Source organism: Pongo pygmaeus, chromosome 16, assembly GCF_028885625.2.
Source record: "Pongo pygmaeus isolate AG05252 chromosome 16, NHGRI_mPonPyg2-v2.0_pri, whole genome shotgun sequence".
Classification (NCBI taxonomy): Eukaryota; Metazoa; Chordata; class Mammalia; order Primates; family Hominidae; genus Pongo; species Pongo pygmaeus.
In genome coordinates, this window is record NC_072389.2 from 71,066,152 (window position 1) to 71,085,024 (window position 18,873).

The 18,873-nt window shown below is 46.6% G+C and overlaps 1 protein-coding gene across 4 annotated transcripts in view; it reads left to right on the forward strand.

Annotated features, from left to right (window-relative positions):
* The window catches only part of SLC24A1 (solute carrier family 24 member 1), an 87,790-nt gene that overhangs the window by 15,971 nt on the left and 52,946 nt on the right, over positions 1–18,873 (forward strand). For 3 of the 4 annotated variants that reach the window (XM_054450225.2, XM_054450226.1, XM_063652293.1), the window contains exons 4-6: positions 11,503–11,556; positions 12,975–13,083; positions 17,812–17,898. In XM_054450225.2, the coding sequence (XP_054306200.1) occupies positions 11,503–11,556; positions 12,975–13,083; positions 17,812–17,898 (250 nt within the window). Of the gene's footprint in view, positions 1–11,502; positions 11,557–12,974; positions 13,084–16,129; positions 16,394–17,811; positions 17,899–18,873 lie in introns of those variants that run through there. The other variant, XM_054450228.2, reaches the window with a different exon arrangement.

Here is an 18,873-nt window from a genome sequence, read left to right on the forward strand (position 1 = left end):
TCATTCCAAGTTTTTTGTTCCTTGAGACTCTAAAGTGAGGGTACCTTAGGGAACACAGACCCCACTTCTCTCCTGCTCCTAAAGGGTGAGTTTGGGTAAGGGTTGGCTCACAGCCTGCCTATTCCAGGTCTCAGCGAAGCCACTGGTGTGAGCAGAATTTTGCATGCAGAGTGGAAGGACTTAGCTACTTAATCCAGAGCAGTTTTGATGAGTAAGCAGAATGGAGACCAAACTCAGCAACGTGTCTGTGAGATATTTGAGGCAAGGGAGATTAAATGCACTTCCTTTAGACTTTTTAGATAACATGTTGTTCTGGCCAAAGCACGGAACAGAGAGCCAGGAAACCTGGGTTCTAATCTGATTCTGCCTCTAATGAATTGTGTGACCATAGACAGGTCCTTTGACCTCTCTAGGAGAAATGACAGAGTCCAACTAATCACTGAAAGGTCCTGTCTGACTCTAACATTCTATGATAATATCCTGTGTCCAAGTGAGTTCAGTTCTGTCAGGACCCAATGCAATGGTTATTTGTCTGATTTGGTCAACTGAGCTTCTATTGTGTCATTTGCAGATGGTCCAAAAAGGAAATATCCTGCCCAGGGTCATATAGCCAGCAGGTATCAGAACTGGAACAGGAACCCAGTCTTCTAACTCCCCATTCAGTGCTACTTCCCACCAGACTGTCCTCCATGAAGCCAAGGCTTCAAAAAGAAAGAGAGGCTTAGAGCATTACAGAATTTAATACAAGGAAACAGGAACCTCCCTCCTAATGCAGTTCTTAGGGCAGGCCTTGCTAAGTTCTCAGGGGTGGCCGTGAAGTCCTGGTATTCTCCTCTGAAGAAAATGCCTAATGCTTTGGTGTACAACAGGCCAGCAGTTTCCAAAGTGCCTCTGACTTGTTCCTAGTCCCTCATAATAATTCTGCTTTTATTTAGACTCTACAAACTCCGAACTTTCCGTTTGATCGGAGCTAGACCATCAAAGCAAAGCTTGCAGGACAAATGAAGCATAATCATCATTTCAAAAGAGAATACATAACCTACTGAAGGGACTTTTCAAGGGCTTTAGTAGCAACTCCTTGCCAACTAGTAAGCAGAGTGATGATTACATCTCTGTTCTTATTTGTCGAAATAGATCCAGTATGATTTTTTTTAAAGAGACAGGGTCTTGTTCTGTTGCCCAGGCTGGAGTGCACTGGTGCACTCATAGCTCACTGCAGCCTAGAACTCCTGGGCTCAAGCAATCCCCACCTCAGCCTCCCTAGTAGCTGGGACTATAGGCATGTGCTACCATGCCCAGCTAATTTTTAATATTTTGTAGAGATGGGGACCTCACCATGTTGCCCAGGCTGGTCTCAAACTCCTGGTCTTAAGTGATCCTCCCGCCTCAGCTTCCCAAATTGCTGAAGTTACAGTCATGAACCACCACACCTGGCCCCTTTAGCATTTTTTAAATGTCATCACCCCTTCAAGGATGCTTATTTCCCTTTAACCAGATCATAAGTCTGGTCATATCAGGCTTATCACTGCCACTAAATGGGGAAATAATTTTTGTACCTCCTAAAGGGCCAAGCCCAGTGCCTTGTTCTTAGAAGAAGTTCCATAAATATTTAGTTCAGTTTCCTCAGGTAATCCTAAAAGTTCCAGAACTCTAGTTTAGTGAGACAAAGGAGTCAGGGGTTGAGAATCTATGCTTATGGAGAGCCTATTCCATACATACATTGTCTTAACAATTTCTCATAAAACCATACAAGGAATAGATTACCTTCATCTTGCAGGTGAGGAAACTGAGGCTCAGAGAGGATAATTAACTCAGCCAAAGTTACACAGCTACTTGGTGATCCTTACCATTGATCATGAATCACGATATCTGGGTTTTAAGCCAGGTTCCATTGCTGACTATTCCTGTTTCCCTGGGCAAGTCAATGCAATACAACAAACCATTATTATTAAGCTAAATGAAAGCCAGTGTGGGAAATAAAAAGATTGTATCCAGTAGAAGGGACAAGCCTAGAGAAAATTAACTGCAATGAAGTGAACCCTGTGCAAAGTGCTACAAAACCACTTTGCTTTTCAAACAGGCCTTAGGTTGCTCATCTGTAAAGTGAATGGATGAGCTATGTAGAAGTTGGCAAACTTTTTCTGTAAAGGGCCAGACAGTAAATATTTTAGGATTTGCAAGCCATATAGTCTCTGTCAAAGCTACTGAACTCTGTCCTTGTAGTGTGAAAGCAGCTACAGATAATAAATAAACTAATTGGAATGGCCACATGGTATTTTAGTAAGAGCAACATACTTGCAGGTATTCTTCTTCCTGAGCAACTTGGAAACATACAATCAGCAGAGAACAATCCATTTTATTACTGGATATTCACCCACCTGATAGCTGTTGAGTTTCTGAGCTAGAGCATCTTTCACTTTACTGTTTATTCTGCCCTGAGTATCTAGAATCAGGATAAAGGTGTTTTAGGAATGATTCTAATCAGAATTTACTTAAGAATATTTCCAGAAAAAAATAAAGGACTTAGTATTAGACATAGACATATAGTAAGTATTTTAGAGTCTCACTTTTGACACTGGCTGAAAAAATTTCAAAGCTAAAAATATTTTGGACAACATTGTCAGACTGACATATATTGGTTTGAGGATGCCTTTTATGACCCCAGTAAGGAAATGGTAAATGTTTGCATAGTTATCAACACAGTCTAACTCTGAACACAGGCTGTCTCTCTGAAACTTAGTTTTCAAGTATACTTGGTTTTGAAGCTCTCAGTGTATTTGTTCTGGCCAAAAATGATAAATCTCTGACCTGCCTTGACCATGCATAGTCACAGAAAGCCAACAGATAGCAAAGCGGAGGCGCTAGGCTGGCTGAAAAGCATTATTGGTATTTGAAGGACAGCAGGGGCCCTTTCTTTATACTTGACTAGATTAGCCAGGAAGCACCAGCCATCTGCATGAGGTGTATGATTAGCAAGACAGTCCTGTGGAAAGCCAATGGCAAAAAGGGATGCAAAGCAGAGAAAAGAGCCTAGTTGGGGCTCCTTTGGAAGCTCTGTACCCACACTCTTCCCTCTAGAATACTCCTGGGGAAGAGTCTGCCATTCTCTCCTAAATGCACTGGGGGCTATTTTCATCCTGGAAGGACTTTTTTATTTATTTTTGAGACAAGGTATTGCTCTGTCGCCCAGGCTGGAGTGCAGTGGCGCAAGCACGACTCACTACAGCCTTGACCTCCCAGACTCAGGCAATCTGCCTCCTCAGCCTCCTGAGTAGTTGGGACTACATGTGCATGCCACCACACCCAGCTAATTTAAAAAATGTTTTGTAGAGAAGGTGGGGGGGGGTGGGGAGGATATGGGGGTGTGTCTCACTATGTTACTCAGGCTGGTCTCAAACTCCTGGCTTCAAGCAATCCTCTCATCTTGCCCTCCCAAAGTGCTGGGATTACAGGTGTAAGCCACCACTACACCTGGTCCCTGGCAGGATTTTAAAAATTAAACCAATCAACAAGACCTCAAACAGACAAACCTGCTGCCTGTTTAGGGGCTGGTCCTCCCCTTTCTTATCAGGGTTGGCATTTATCCTAAGGGCTTCTATCAGTGACCTGTAGAGCCAGCTACCTGCTTTGGAGGCAAGGGGCTGTGTGCAGGAAGCAGCCACCGAGAACCCTCCCTGCCTCTGTGGGTCCTGCCCACACTAGACTCCAGGGAACTCACTGTGCTGCCAAAGGGCCCACTGTAACCTGGGCTGAGGGGTTCCCTTCCTCGACTCTTTGAATAATAATCAGCTTCCCTCTAATTGTCAGGAAAAGATGGTAAGAGTAGAATGCTCAATTTTAGGGTTTCTCTTCATAAAATTTTCTTAATCTTTTGGCCAGGTGCGGTGGCTCACGCCTGTCATCTCAGCACTTTGGGAGGCCGAGACAGGCAGATCACCTGAGGTCAGGAGTTCAAGACCAGCCTGGCCAACATGCTGAAACCTCATCTCTACTAAAAATACAAAAATTTGCCAGGCGTGGTGGCACGCACCTGTAATTGCAGTTTCTTGGGAGGCTGAGGCAGGAGAATTGCTGGAACCCAGCAGGCGGAGGTTGCAGTGAGCTGAGATCATGCCACTGCACTCCGGCCTGGGCAACAGAGCAAGACTCTGTCTCAAAACAAAACAAAACTAAAACCTAACCACAATATTAAAAAAGAAAATGTTAAGCTTTCAATGTTCACCTGCTAGTGGGTGCCAGCAGATGACAAAATGGATGCATAAGAAACAAATATTAACAGAAAAACTCAAACATCTGATCACATCTAGTTTAACAGTTTGTTGTTTTCATGGATATGTGTAAGTTTGTAGTTGAGATTTTACGTGCATTCATATAACCCAGTAATATTTTCTCCTAGTGCATATGATGGGATTCAATATGAAATTAGATATTCATGGTGTTCTACAAAGAACAGCATAATTTCTAGATGCTCTGCCACCTGAATTAATTGGAAATATGCAACCAACAGAATTTTTTTTAGTGTGGGGGAGTGGACATATGGATGAAAAACAAGTAAAATAAACTAAGATGTTAATTTCAGCATATGACAAGTGCTGTAAAGGAAATAAACAGGGCATGTGATAGAGAGTGACTGTAAATAATAGTGGGCCCCCTTTAGTGAGGGAGAGTGTAGGAGGTCTCTTGGAGGAGAATTTCAAGTAGAGATCTGCAGAATGAGAAGGGAAACCACCCCATGGCCAGTGACAAGAATTCCTGGAAGAGGGAACAGCATTTGCAAAAGCTCAGCTGGAAAAGAGAGCTTGGCACATTAGAGAAAAGAATAAAGGCCGGTGTGGTTAGTAATAGGGAGAGGGGTACAGAATACCACTGGAGAAGAGGGTGGGAGCTATTAGTTTGGTGCAAAAGTAATCATGGTTTTTGCCACTAATTTCGCTTTTAATGGCAAAAACTGCGATTACTTTTGTAGCAACCTAATACTCCATGCAGGGCCCTGTGCATCAGATACAGAGTTTGGATTTTATTTTATTTTTATTTTTGAGACAGAGTCTCGCTCTGTTGCCAGGCTGGAGTGCAGTGTCACGATCTCAGCTCACTGCAACCTCCGCCTCCCAGGTTCAAGCGATTCTCCTGCCTCAGCCTCCCAAGTACCTGGGACTACAGGCACATGCCACCATACCCAGCTAATTTTTGTATTTTTAGTAGAGACGGGGTTTCACCATGTTGGCCAGGATGGTCTCGATCTCTTGACCTTGTGATCTGCCTGCCTCGGCCTCCCAAAGTTCTGGGGTTACAGGTGTAAGCCATCGCGCCCAGCCTGGATTTTATTTCAAGCTCAACAGGGGAATGAAGTAATGAGAGTCCTCCCTAGCTGCTGAGTAGAGAATGAATTGTAGGTGTGCAAGAGTGGAAGCAGGGAGTCCAGTTAGGAGGCTGTTGTAGGCTGTTTATATGTATATGTATTTGTGAATATTTTAAGACAGAATCATCTGGACTTGGTGTGAAGTGGATATGGAGGGTGAGAGAATCAGGAAAATCAAGGATGATGCTGATCTTTTTGGCTTGAGCAGCAGGGTGGATGGTAGTGCCATCCACTGAGAAAGAAGAATAAGTTTAGGGAGACTCAAGAGTTCCCACTTTGGAATAGTGAGTTTGGGTGCTTAGGTCACTTCCAAATAGGTGTATCTGGGAGGCAGTGGCACAAATGAGTCTGAAGCCCAGGAACAAAGTCTGGGCTGGAAACAGAAAATTGTGAATCACCAACGAATGTATGGTAATTAAAATCAAGAACTGGCTGATGCTACTCTGAAAGACAGATAGTCTGGGAGTAATCCCTCAAGAACCCCAACATTCATTGAGCAAACATTCATTGAACATCTTTGTATGAGGCCTGTGGTAGGTCTGGCATATGGTGATAAATAAAGCACAGTTACAGCTCTCAAGGAGCTTAGTCTAATGGAGGAGGTGGAGTTAATCTAGGTTTTGTGGGGCCTGATACTCACTAAGAAAAAGAATATAAAACTGTTGCCACAAAATTAGGTGCAAGCCTTGGAAGGGATTCGTGTAGGAGAGTGACGAGCCCTGAAGCTTAAGCTTCATCATCTCCATGGTGAATCCTTCTCAGTGGGAAAGACAGACAAGTAAAGCAGTAGTTTACACTATCATGTGTAATGGTATAGGTGAGTGCTGAGGGATTTAGTACTGCAGAGAGCTGACACCTCCAGACCAGAGGGCCAGGGAATCATGTGTAATGGTATAGGTGAGTGCTGAGGGATTTAGTACTGCAGAGAGCCGACACCTCCAGACCAGAGGGTCAGGGAATCATGTGTAATGGTATAGGTGAGTGCTGAGGGATTTAGTACTGCAGAGAGCCGACACCTCCAGACCAGAGGGTCAGGGAAGGCTTCCTAGGGGAGGGGATACTTAGCTGAATCTTGAAGGACAAGTAGGAATTCACTGACTGTACAAGGGCTAGGGAGTCTCGTAGCCATGTGCAAAAACCAGAGAAATGAGAGGGCGATAAGAGACTGTAGCCACCAGCTGCATACAGCTGTTGAGCCCTGGAAATGCGGCTAGTCCGATTCGTGATGTGCTGAGTTTAATATATACACTGGGTTTCAAAGGCTTAGTCTGAAAAAATGGATGTAAAACACCCCAATATTTGTAATATTAATTACATGTTGAAATTATATTTCAGGCATATCAGGTTAAAGTGTATTATTAAAATTAATTTCACAGCAGGGCACAGTGCCTCATGCCTGTAATTCCAGAACTTTGGGAGGCTGAGGTGGGTGGATCATCTGAGGTCAGGAGTTTGAGACCAGCCTAGCCAACATGGTGAAACCTCGTCTCTACTAAAAATACAAAAATCAGCTGGATGTGGTGGCAGGCGCCTGTAATCCCAGCTACTCAGGAGGCTGAGGCAGGAGAATCGCTTAAACCTGGGAGGCAGAGGTTGCGGTGAGCCAGGATCTCGCCACTGCACTCCAGCCTGGGTGACAGAGTGAGACTCTGTCTCAAAAAATAAAAAAATTAATTTCACTTGTTTCTTTTACTTTTAAAAAATGTGGCTACTAAAAAATTAAAATTACATATATGGCTTGCATTATATTTCTATTGGACAATACTGGACTGCAAGTAAGCAGGAGGCTGTGCTAAGTTAAGAAGTTTACACTCTTACTGGGTGACAGTGGGGCTCCCAGTGTGTTGGGAGGGACATGATGTGCTTTGCTCAGAAACCCACTCTGGCTGAGGGGTGGTGAATGTGCTGGAAGAGGAACAGATCAGAAGTCAGGAGGCTGTGCAGAGCTGTAGGCAGGAGAGTGCAGAGACAAGGTGAAATGTGAGAACTCTTAGGAACGAGGTCTGACAGCTAATTGGGTGTGGGCTGTGAGGGAGAGGGAGGAATTTGGGTAGACTTCTGGGTTTCCAGGATAGACAAATGGAGTGGACTGGGGTGCAATACTGTATTCAGTGAAGGGCTAAAGTGAAGTGTGCTCTACCTGAGAGAAGCTGAGTGAAGGCAGGGCTCGGACAAGGGATTCAATAAACATTTGTTGAATGAATGTTAAAAAAAATTTAAGACTAACATGTGTGGTTCAGGAAATGTGTTATGGATGGTCGAGAAGAGGAATTGCTGTATCAGTGGGAAATAGCAAATGGAGGTCAGGAGGACAAGCCCGCTAGGGGCTACCATGGTCTGCCAACCTGAAGTTCCTATAAACAGCTGCAAAGGATCCCATTGCTCATCCTCAGCAAGAGGCATGAAGACATCCTGTTCTGTTACCTCAGCCTCTTGCTAATTGTTGTAAGGAGAAGAAGGTGGGGATAACTGGGCTGAAGAAAGACCAGGGAGAATGTTGTGATGTGAGAGGTGAATGTGTTTGTGAAAAGGGCATGTTCAGAAAGCACCTACTTTCCAGTGCTGTTACGAATAAATGGACTCATCAGCCACACCCAAATGCTGACAAACATTCATGTCCATTTGCCTGAAATGTCGAAATATGAAATAGAGCCACTAGGGAATATAGATTTGATCTCATTTCCTTATTTATGCTTGGGAAAATAAATGGGATTTAGTAAAACCAAATCAAAAGCACCAAAAAAAAAAAAAAAAAGAAAAAACTGAATGGAGATAAGATCAGGATTCTAAACAAAAAGAAAAAAAAGAAAGAAAAAAGAGAAGAAGACAGGGTTCTGTCACCATCTTTGTGAGTGTGGGTAAGTGATGGAATCATTCTGCATCTCAGTTTTCTCATCTAGCAAAATAGCTACAATAATATGAGTGTGTCTATTTCACAGAGTTGGTCGTATCAAATAAGAAAATGGATGTGAGAGGCTTCAGAAAGTTAGAAGTGCATACTGAAATTAGCCATGAATAATGAATCCTTAGAAAGGTATTTTGGCTTGAATAAATCTGAATGGCAGAGAAACCATTAGGGGTGTGCACCATGGGGCAAAGATCAGTCTCTCCTACCCCTCGGTGTACAGAACCATCCACCCCAGAGTTTAGACAGGACCCTCACAGTTCTTTGCCTCTAAACAGAACTCTTGGCCAGGCACAGTGGCTCACGCCTGGCCAAGCACTTTGGGAGGCCGAGGCGGGTGGATTACAAGGTCAGGAGATCGAGATCATCCCGGCCAATATGGTGAAACCCGGTCTCTACTAAAAACACAAAAATTAGCTGGGCCTGGTGGTGCACGCCTTTAGTCCCAGCTACTCGGGAGGCTGAGGCAGGAGAATCGCTTGAACCCGGGAGGCAGAGGTTGCAGTGAGCCGAGATCGTGCCACTGCACTCCAGCCTGGCGACAGAGTGAGACTCCGTCTCAAAAAAAAAAAAAAAAAAAAAAAAGAAAAAGAAAAAGAAAGAAAGAGAACTCTTTGGGTGAGGGTTGGATGTGAGAAATAGTGAGATGGCTGGGCCAATGGGTTCAGTGCTGTAGCCTCTTATATCCCAGTAAACTTATAGGTGTGTCACGAAAGAGTTGGGGGGATTTCTTAAAATGCACAGTGCCCCCTTCATATGCAGATTGGTTATTTATACTCTGTTTCATTCATTTTTATGTTCATTCATTCATTTAGCAATGTGTATCCAAGCATTCAAACCTCTCCCAATCCTTCAAAGCTTACTCAAATTCTACCTATTTCAGAAAGCTTCCTTGCCCATCACAGCATAGAACCTATCTGTGCCTTTTATTTCAGGAACCACATTCTTCTTTGTCATGCATCTGTATTATCATTGGCCTCAATTTCTTTCTGGACACAGAATCCATGTCCTAAGCATCTTTGTATCCCTAAAGCCACCAGAATAGCACCATATAAATAGTATAGCAGGTTCTCAGTAAATAAGAACTGCATGAATGAATAAGTTGGAGGGATGGCTGAGTGGCCCTAGATCAAGCACTATTTTCTATATTTTCTGAGCTGAACAAAGAAGGGAGTGTAGCAAGTTCAGTTCTGGTTTAGCCATGGAGGTTGGTGGGGTGAGGGAAGCAATGAGAAGGTAAAGACGATTGCTGAGGGCAGCTATTTGTGATCCTGCTGCTTAAAGATGACACTAAAGGCTGGATGTGCTGGCTCACACCTGTGATCCCATCACTTTGTGGAGGTGAAGCAGGAGGACTGCTTGACCCCAGTAGATCGAGACCAGGTTGGACAACATAGAGAGACCCAGTCTCTACAAAAAACAAAAAAACGTAGCCAGTCACTCACACCTGTAATACCAGCATTTTGGAAGGCAGAGGTGGGTGAGTCACTTGGGTACAGTTTGAGACCAGCTTGGGCAACATGGTGAAATCCCATCTCTACAAAAAATACAAAAACTAGCCGGGTGTCGTAGTACATGCCTGTAGTCCTAGCTACTTGGGAGGCTGAGGTGGGAAGATGGCTTGAGCCCAGGAGGTCGAGGCCACAATGAGCCATGATCGTGCTACTCCACTCCAGCTTGGGCAACAGAGCAAAACTCTGTCTAAAAAAATAATAAGGCTGAGCGCAGTGGCTCATGCCTGTAATTCCAGCACTTTGGGAAGCTGAGGCGGGTGGATCAACTGAGGTCAGGAGTTCGAGACCAGCCTGGCCAACATGGTGAAACCCCATCTCTACTAAAAATACAAAATTTAGCCAGATATGGTGGCAAACACCTGTAATCCCAGCTACTTGGGAGGCTGAGGCAGGAGAATCGCTTGAACCCAGGAGGGGGAGGTTGCAGTGAGGCGATATTGCACCACTGCACTCCAGCGCTCTGTCTCAAAATAATAATAATAATAATAATAATAATAATAATAATAATAATCCCAAAAGCTCTAAAGGTCACTTGGGAGTGTCTACTCATTCAGCATCTCCTTTTCTCAGTAAGACACTGCCACAAGGAAGGGAAACAGATAACTGTAAGTTCATTGCGTGGCAAAAAAAGAAAAAAAAAGGTAGAGTCTACATGTAGCTGGTAGACAATTCATGCAGTGAAAAGTTAAACAGTGCTTTTTTTAAAAAAAAAGTTCAAATGATATTACAAGACTGTGAGTGTAAAGTGGCAAGCTAGTGGTTCAGACAGTAGATACACAGGCTTAATGCTTCTTCATCTTGGATTGTCTAGGGCTGTCCCACTTCCCAGCTGGCTGCCCCATAGCTTTCCCCAAACACTAGCACTTACCTGAGCACACAGCTGATTTTAGTATCACAGAAGGTGTTCACTGTTATACAGCTTTCCAGGAGAGAGTTATTGTAATGAGCTGAAGGGAGGGAAGGAGGGGGCATGGAAGGGGCATTTGGGAAAGCTTCATACAAGAATTCACCCTGAATTTTATAAAAAATGGATAAGATTTGAGTAGGCAGAAAGGAATGGAGATGGCATTTTAGGCAGGAGGAAAAGGCATGAACAAGGGAACAAGAGTTAGAATAGATTAAGTGTATTTAGAGGACAGTTCATTTTCATTTATTCATTCATTTGATAAATATTTATTGAGCTCTTGCTAAGTGCTGGGCAGTGTTCTCATGCTGGCCACACAGTGGTGAATAAAATAGTCTACCTTCAAGATGCTAGTGGGGCAGTCAACTTATTTCCACAAATAAATTGGGGAAAGTGCTGTGAAGGAAAAGAACAGGGGTCTATAAAAGAATTATACATGGCTTCCCAGAGGAAGGTGACACTTAAGTGGAGACCAGAAGCCTGAGGAGGGAAAGAGCATTATGGACAGGGGGCAAGGGGCCCTGTGATGAGGGTTTTGAGGTGGGTGAAGAGGATGGCACATTTCAGAAACCCAAAGACGGTTGGTGCCACTGGACTATGGTGAGTGGACAGATTCGACTGGGGGTACTGCATTGCAGGCTGAAGCCAGATTATAGAAGGTCAGACTGGAGGGATGGAACACGTTGAAACATTTTCTGAGACCAGGTTATCTCGGAGTGTGTTTCTGTATTTCAACCTGAGGACTTCCGTGGAGAGAGGGATGTAGGGAGAAAGTGAGGGTCTCCCCACAACATCTCGTGACTCCTCTCCCTGTTTGCAGCCGGGCGATGGGGCCATTGCGGTGGATGAGCTACAGGATAACAAGAAGCTGAAGGTGGGTGCCGTATGGAGTCTGCCCAGTGGGGACACTGCAGGGTCTCAGTGGATGGTCACAGGCCCAGGGTATTGTGGCCCTGAGCTGGGGACCCTGGTGTGCTCAGGCCTAGGAAGCTCCTGGGAGCGCTGCCAGGGTGAGGCAAGGGAGGAGAGGGCTCCTTTTCTGAGAACTGTCATCTCTAGATGGCATTTGAGGAGGTGCTAGTTTGGGAGCTAAGTCTGGAATGTTACAGTCCTCTCTGCCATTAGCTTGCTGTGTGACCTTGAGCTTCAGATTCTGCATCTGTAAAATGACTGTTTGAACTAGATGAATTCAAGTCCTAGTGTACAGCCCAGCATTGTATGATTGATATAAAAGCCGGATTACCTATGGCTTTGGAATGCCCCAGAACTAAGAGAAAGATAGCAGGGGAACTGGAGAGGACAGGAGTCTGAGGTTTCTGAAAAACTGTGTCTTAGCAGTTTATAGCCTGTGAAGTATCTGGAAAGAATTATGGGGAACTTTGAAAGGAGTTCCAAACTTGAACCTAAAGAACCTCCCCCATCCAAAGAAAATCTCTGACTTGTGGTGAAGTACTATGTCACCACAGCCACTAGATGGCAGAAGAGTTCAGATCAGAGGGATGAGGGGGAAGAAAGGACGGAGGAAGAAGAGAAGGGAGGGAGGACTCAGCAAGTGTGGAAGCGTTGTCTTTGGATGTTCCATTGTAAATCAGATGACATTTCTATATGTGTCATTATGAATAAGTGTCACATCTGTGTCTGTACAGTATAGATGTGTGTGTATGTGTGTACCTGTGAGGGTCTCTGAGCACGTGGGCAGAAAAAAAAAAAAAAAAAACTGAACTGGGAATCAGAAGACCACAGAAGACCTGGGTACCAGTCTGACTCTTTCATTTACTTCCCGCATGACCTTGGCTTAGGCACCTAGCTTCTTTGAGTTTTCCTTTCCCTTTCCATAGATGGGGATCATAGCTTTGCTTATCTCTGGGAGTGGGGCAATGATAAAACGTGCTAATGCTCTTCGTGGACTGTAAAGGGCTGTAGCCATGTGCAGTGGGTCTGTCTGTGTGGTGTGTGGGTGAGGCAGTGTTTCTGAGGGTGTACTTGCAGGGATGTGCAAACCCTTCGTAACGTGATATTCCTAACACACCAGGTTGCTCCCTGTGGAGACTTTGGGAAATTATTCAGTACATAAAACAAAATAGTCCTGGAAGAGCTGAGGGGAGGCTGAGAAAGAAAGTAGTGTAACTCTCCTGGTTGGAGGTGGAGGAAGACGGGAGGTCAGGATAAGGCATCTGTGCTTTTTCCCTGATCTTTATGGGAAAGAGGCAAGGTTAGTCATGCCCTCGTGTGGTTCCTCCCCTGGCTTGGACAGGGGCCCACTGAGGCCTGTGCGGCTCTCCTCTTGCTCAGCTCCCGTCCTTGCTGACCCGAGGGAGCAGCTCGACTTCTCTGCACAACAGCACCATCCGCAGCACCATCTACCAGCTCATGATCCACAGCCTGGACCCCCTGAGGGAAGGTAAGCAAGGCCTCTCCAGATCTGTGTGGTCTGCCCCATCCACTCCTTCCCTCCTGCAGCTAGAGAAGAACTGGGACCTGAAAATCCGAGAGGCAGTGAGGAGGGAGTGGGAAGAGAGAATAAACAGAGGAAAGTAGTAAAAGTCAGACAGTCTGGGAAAGAGGGTAGAGACCAAGACAGGGGACTCACCAAGAGAGGGCAACAAGGAACACGGAGGCTAAGGTCCTTGGGTATCCACATCCTACTTCCCTGCCTCTGTCCCTGCCTGTAAAATGAAGGCGTTAACCTGCAGTTAGGCTGTGAGTAACATGTGCTCTGCACAGGTTTGGGTTGGGGCTGCCCTGCAAAGCCCACTGCCCAGGAGTCAGCCCCAGTGTTCCACGGAGAGTGTCTAGCCAGGCAGCTAGGCCCAGGCTGACTGGCCTGGGCTGCTTCTGGGGACACCTCTTGTAGGGTCCCAAAGCCCAGAAGTTCTTAGTGGCACTTCCTTTTGCTTTATATTCAACTCTGGAGTCCTAGGAAACCTGCCAACTCCTCCCCAAGTCTGCAATCCCAAAGGACACCCTGGAAACTGCCAGGACCCTTTTAAGGGTGATGAGGGTAAGAGCAGGGTCCTAAGTACAGTGGAGGCTGTTGTCCAATTTGACAAATGGTGGCAGCGGCTGAGATTCTCAGTGTCCACCTTACCAAATCCTGCCTTCTGCTTCTCTTCCCCAGAGAGCTGCCCCCAACATGCATCTCAGACCCCTAAAGGGCACTTCTTAGCTAATCTCCTGCTCTCCTTGAGCCTCCCCATCTCTGGGACTCTGGTGCAGAACCAGAACCCAGCCAGGAGGCCCATCGAGGAAAGGCTAGCCTTTGGGCAAAAGCCAAGGGCTTGGACTGCAGTTGGGCAGGAGGGCTGAGGGCTGAGCTGAATATGACACCACAGGATGACCCATTGAGTCCCAGGGAGCACTCTGATTGACCTTTCTGGCTCAAGGACAAATTTCGGGGGCTCAGAATTTTCTTTAGGCTCTGAAGTCCTTTTCAGAGATAATATTGGGTTGTCAGTTGTTTTTTTAAAAAAAAATACCAGCCAGGCGTGGTGGCTCACGCCTGTAATCCTAGCATCTTGGGAGGCCGAGGCAGGTGGATTGCCTAAGCTCAGGAGTCGGAGACCAGCCTGGGCAACACGGTGAAACCCCATCTCTACTAAAATACAAAAAAATTAGCCGGGCGTGGTGGCAGGCGCCTGTAATCCCAGCTACTTGGGAGGCTGAGACAGGAGAATCGCTTGAACCCGGGAGGTGGAGGTTGTAGTGAGCCAAGATTGCACCGCTGCACTCCAGCCTAGGCTGCAGAGTGAGACTGCACCTCAAATAAATAAATAAATAAATAAATTTTAAAAAGGCTGGACACGGTGGCTCACGCCTGTAATCCCAGTACTTTGGGAGGCCAAGGTGGGCGGATCACGAGGTCAAGAAATCGAGAGCATCCTGGGCAACATGGTGAAACCCTGTCTCTACTAAAAACACAAAAATTGGCACACACCTGTAGTCCCAGCTACTTGGGAGGCTGAGGCAGGAGAGTCGCTTGAACCCGGGAGGCGGAGGTTGCAGTAAGCCAAGATCGTGCCACTACACTCCAGCCTGGTGACAGAGCGAGACTCCATCTCTAAATAAATAAATAAATAAATAAACAAACCATACTGTGAAAAGCTGCATCAAAGACAAGTGATGAAACCTTCCTTAGGAATTCCTCAAGGTGAGAACAGAGGGAGAGAGAAAAGGAGAAAAAAATTAATCTAAGCTGCTAATGGAGCTGTTAGGAAAAAAAGAGAGAGAGAAAAAATAAAAAATAAAAAGCAATTCCTCAAGGTAAACCTCAGCAGACATTGTGAGAGAGGCCACCCCCAAATGTCAGCTCTAGAAAAATAGTACCTCTGGGGTTTGCAAAATGGAAGCTGCAGCCCCTGACAACCTCTGGTGATGAGTGCTGGGGTGCTCTGGCCAGGGCCCCATGAGGAAAGCTGTATCTCTGGGTCATCAGTGGCTACTCCCAGAGGAATCACTGACTCTAGCAAAGTCCTGATGATAAAGACCTCTTGGATGGGACTGGAGGGCCCCCAGCTGGGCATCTCCATGACCAACAGCCTCCAGCTGGCCTACTTGTCCTAACAGGATTATGTGGTGTTCAGGCCAGGCTGAGGTCAGAGGAGATTGATGCTAAAGCCATGATCCAGCCCTGCTGAGAGGGGAGAGGCATGTGAGGAAACGAGTGCCCAGGAGCCAGCAGCAATCATCCCAGGGAGGACATGCATGCTGGTACATTGTCTCTGGGTGTCTCTGGGGCATGGAATGGCTCTCACGGTGCATGACTGCAGATGTCCTCTGGGATTCAGTCGTGCTCAAGAGCCCAGCCTGATTCTGTACCCTGAGACGACATGCGGGAGGGGCGGGGACCGTGCAGGGCTGTGATGAGGGCCTTTGTTCCCCAGGCTCTCTAGATGCACATTTGTGTTTTCGTATGCTGTTTCCAGATGGCCGTCCAGATGTTTCCACTCTTTCCAGGTGTTCCAGCTCTTTCCACAGAGCTGATCCATGGAAAAGATGTTTCCTGGGGTCTGAACTCTCACCTTCCCTGTGAAGGGGCTTTTCCTCTCCAGGGTCCCATGCCTTTTCTGGTGATTTCACTTGGATGTGTGTGAGACAGGGTGGGGGAGACCCTGCAGCTGACCTGCTTTCCTCAGTAACATGGGAAGTGAGAGTCTAGGCTGTGATGAGGATGAGAAGGAAAGTGGGAAGCTTGTGTTTATGGCTAGCCCTTCCAGCAACAGTCAGCAGATATTCTCAGTGCCAAGACCAGAACCAAGGGAGCCCTCCTGTGACAGCAGCTACACATTGCTCAACAGAAGACTTCAGGGTTTGATTAGTGCCAAGGGGGCACTGGGGTTGTCTGGACAAAGGTGTGTTGGCCCCCGACCTCTCAGTTCTGATGAGGACCCAGGCCCACCAGGCCACTTCGAGGGACCACACGTGTCGTAGTGGCTATACCCATGGAGCTTATTGCCGGAGCCAGCTGCAGCTGAACTAACTCTGAGAGTTTAGGGGACAGGTAGAGAGGAGGAAATTCCAGACCCATTTATCTGTTTCCTGCCTGTCCTGGAGCCAGGCAGAGGCTTTGATCCACCCAGCTTCCCAGACTGCACTTTCCAGCTTCTCCGTTTCCTCTTGGTCGGTCTGTATTATGGACTAGATGATCTCCAGGGTTCCTTCTAACTCGGACCCTCTGGGATGCTGGGCATCATCACTGTGGGGTTGCTTCTCAGGTAGGACAGCTGCTCTCAACTACTCTTGTCAATTTGTTTTCATCATTGTTGTTGTCGTTGTTACAGCTAAAAGTTATAGAGTGCTTTCTGGGTGCCAGACACTGTTTTGACCATATTCATGTATAAATTCATTTACTTTGTCACCAACTCTGGAAGATTTTACAGATGAAGAATCTGAAGTACAGAGAGCTTAAGGAATCACCCAGTTAGGTTCACAGCTATAGTGCAAGTGGCAGAACTAGGATTCAAACCCAGGTCATCAGGCTTCAGAATTCGTGCTAAAGGAACAATATAAGTAAGGCCAGCATTTGCAGCAGTAAAAGTGTTTTTGTTTATTTTGTCTCATGGATCCTCATCACATCAGTCCCCTGAGGATATGATGGTATTGCCTTTTTAGAGAGGATGCTGAGGCTTAGTGACGGCACACAGGCTTCCCAAAGTCACCCAGTGCTCATGGGGCAGAGCCAGCCTAAATTCAGAATAGAGGCCATAGATCCCATGACACCACTTTGTTCTTCACTTGCACCACTGCCCTCACCCTCCCAGGCCACACAGCTGTGGGCTCGTTCATCTCAGCCTTGTTCTTTCTTCCCTTCTCACCTTGAAATTATACATGTAAAGCGCTTTGCATGTTTCCTGGCACGTAGTCCCAGTGAAAGAGAGTTGCCTGTCCCGTGTTTCTCACCTGGAAATCAGGGCAGCACAATTCTGTGCATGCTGCCCTGTGGGCCTCCAGCAAAGCATGTGCATAGGATCTGAAGGAGGCCCTTCTCGGGCTCTTGTTGTGCCTGGGTCAAAAAGGGCGTATCCGAGAGCTTGTTGGTGAACCATTTCCCCTTTTCCACTGAAGAGGGAAGGCTTATGAACATGGCCATCAGCCATGCCCCTGGAGCTATAACAAAGCTTCTAGTAGATTCATAGAAAGTAAGCTACAAAGATAATATAGTCCAAGGATGGCAAAAACATCTCCCTGCAATTATTTCTCCATTCCATGTCTATCACAGACATTACCAATCAATCATGGTACTTTCCTACAAAGTTTGGGTCAGAGTCCTTCTCAATTCAGTACCCAAGCAGGCCATCACTTGAGCTTGTAAAGGAAATAAATCCTATTTCTTGGCCCTGAGTCCAACCATGTCATTTTGTCAGAGAGGAAATAGGCCTTGAGAAGGGAAATGACTTACCCTAGGTCACAGCCAGTCAGTGGCAATGCAGAGAATGTAAGACAGAACTTTGGGAATTAGGCACCACAATTAGGCCTCGTGGGATCAGAATCCAGATGTCACAACCCCCATGGCAGCCTTTTCCCACGCTCTGCAGCTGCCCTCTGGCTGCTCAGCTGACTGTCCTAACTGAAAGGGCGTGGCAGGGATGATCCTACGATTCCAGGTAAGATGTATGTCCTGTCTCATTTGCAGTTCGCCTTGCCAAGGAGAAGGAGGAGGAGAGCTTGAATCAAGAGGCCAGAGTCCAATCCCAGGCCAAAGCAGAAAGCAAACCAGAAGGTGAGAGGATGGCCAGACCAGTGGGTTTTCTCCTGCCCGCCTCTCCCTGCTGTCAGTCGTGAGCTTGGCCTGGAGGCAGCAGCCAGCCAGGCCAGGGGCTGAGGCACATCTTTGGCCTCTGTGAGCCAGTCAGTTAGAGTGATGGTCGGGTGTTGCCCTGATCGCTGCTCCACTCCAGACTCTTCCTTCCCAGGTGCTGTCTTTCTGACATGGCTGCTGGTCTGAGAGTGGCCCCATACAGCTTCCTCTCCATTTTCCACAGCTGGGGTAGGTGAGGAAAGGCTAGGGGGTTGTTGAACTCCCACTTCTTTTTGCTAAATCTCATCCCAAATGAGACTGTGGGACTTTATTTCTTCTTCCTGTCTCTTCTGTACAAGAACAGTGTTGCTAGTTATTGGTCTGAAATCAGCAACCCCAGTGAGGGAAGGCTACCAGGGGTCTGGTGTCACAGAAGTCTAGTATCTTTGTGGCAGCTAGGACTGAGAAAGTGGGACAGCCACTGCCATGTGGGCTCTGCACAGCACAGCAGGACTGCCTGGTCCACCCAGGAACCCCTGGAGTGAGGTGGAACAGCAGTCATTCTTCCCATCCTATAGACTAAGAGGCTCAGAGAGGTCAAGTGACTTCCCAAAGCCACACAGCCAAGAAGTGAGAGAACCTGTACCTAAACCTAGCTCTCCAGACTTTCCAAGTTTCCCTTCCTGTCAGTCCTGTTCCAAGGCTTCAAAAGCTGCTGCCTTTGGAATCAGCAGGATCCTTCCCAAAGGGTCATTCTCTGAGTGCTGGGAGCTTTGCCCTCTCTCTGTTCTGGCTGCCCAGCTGTTGACAGTGTCCTTAGCCACAATGGCCAGGATGGAAATGTCTGTGAATTATAGGGGAGCACGGATGGTCACTTGCCAACTGTCTTCTCATCTGCAGATAGGTCAGGGCAATAACAATTCACATCATCTTACTTTTCCTACTGACAAGAAATTC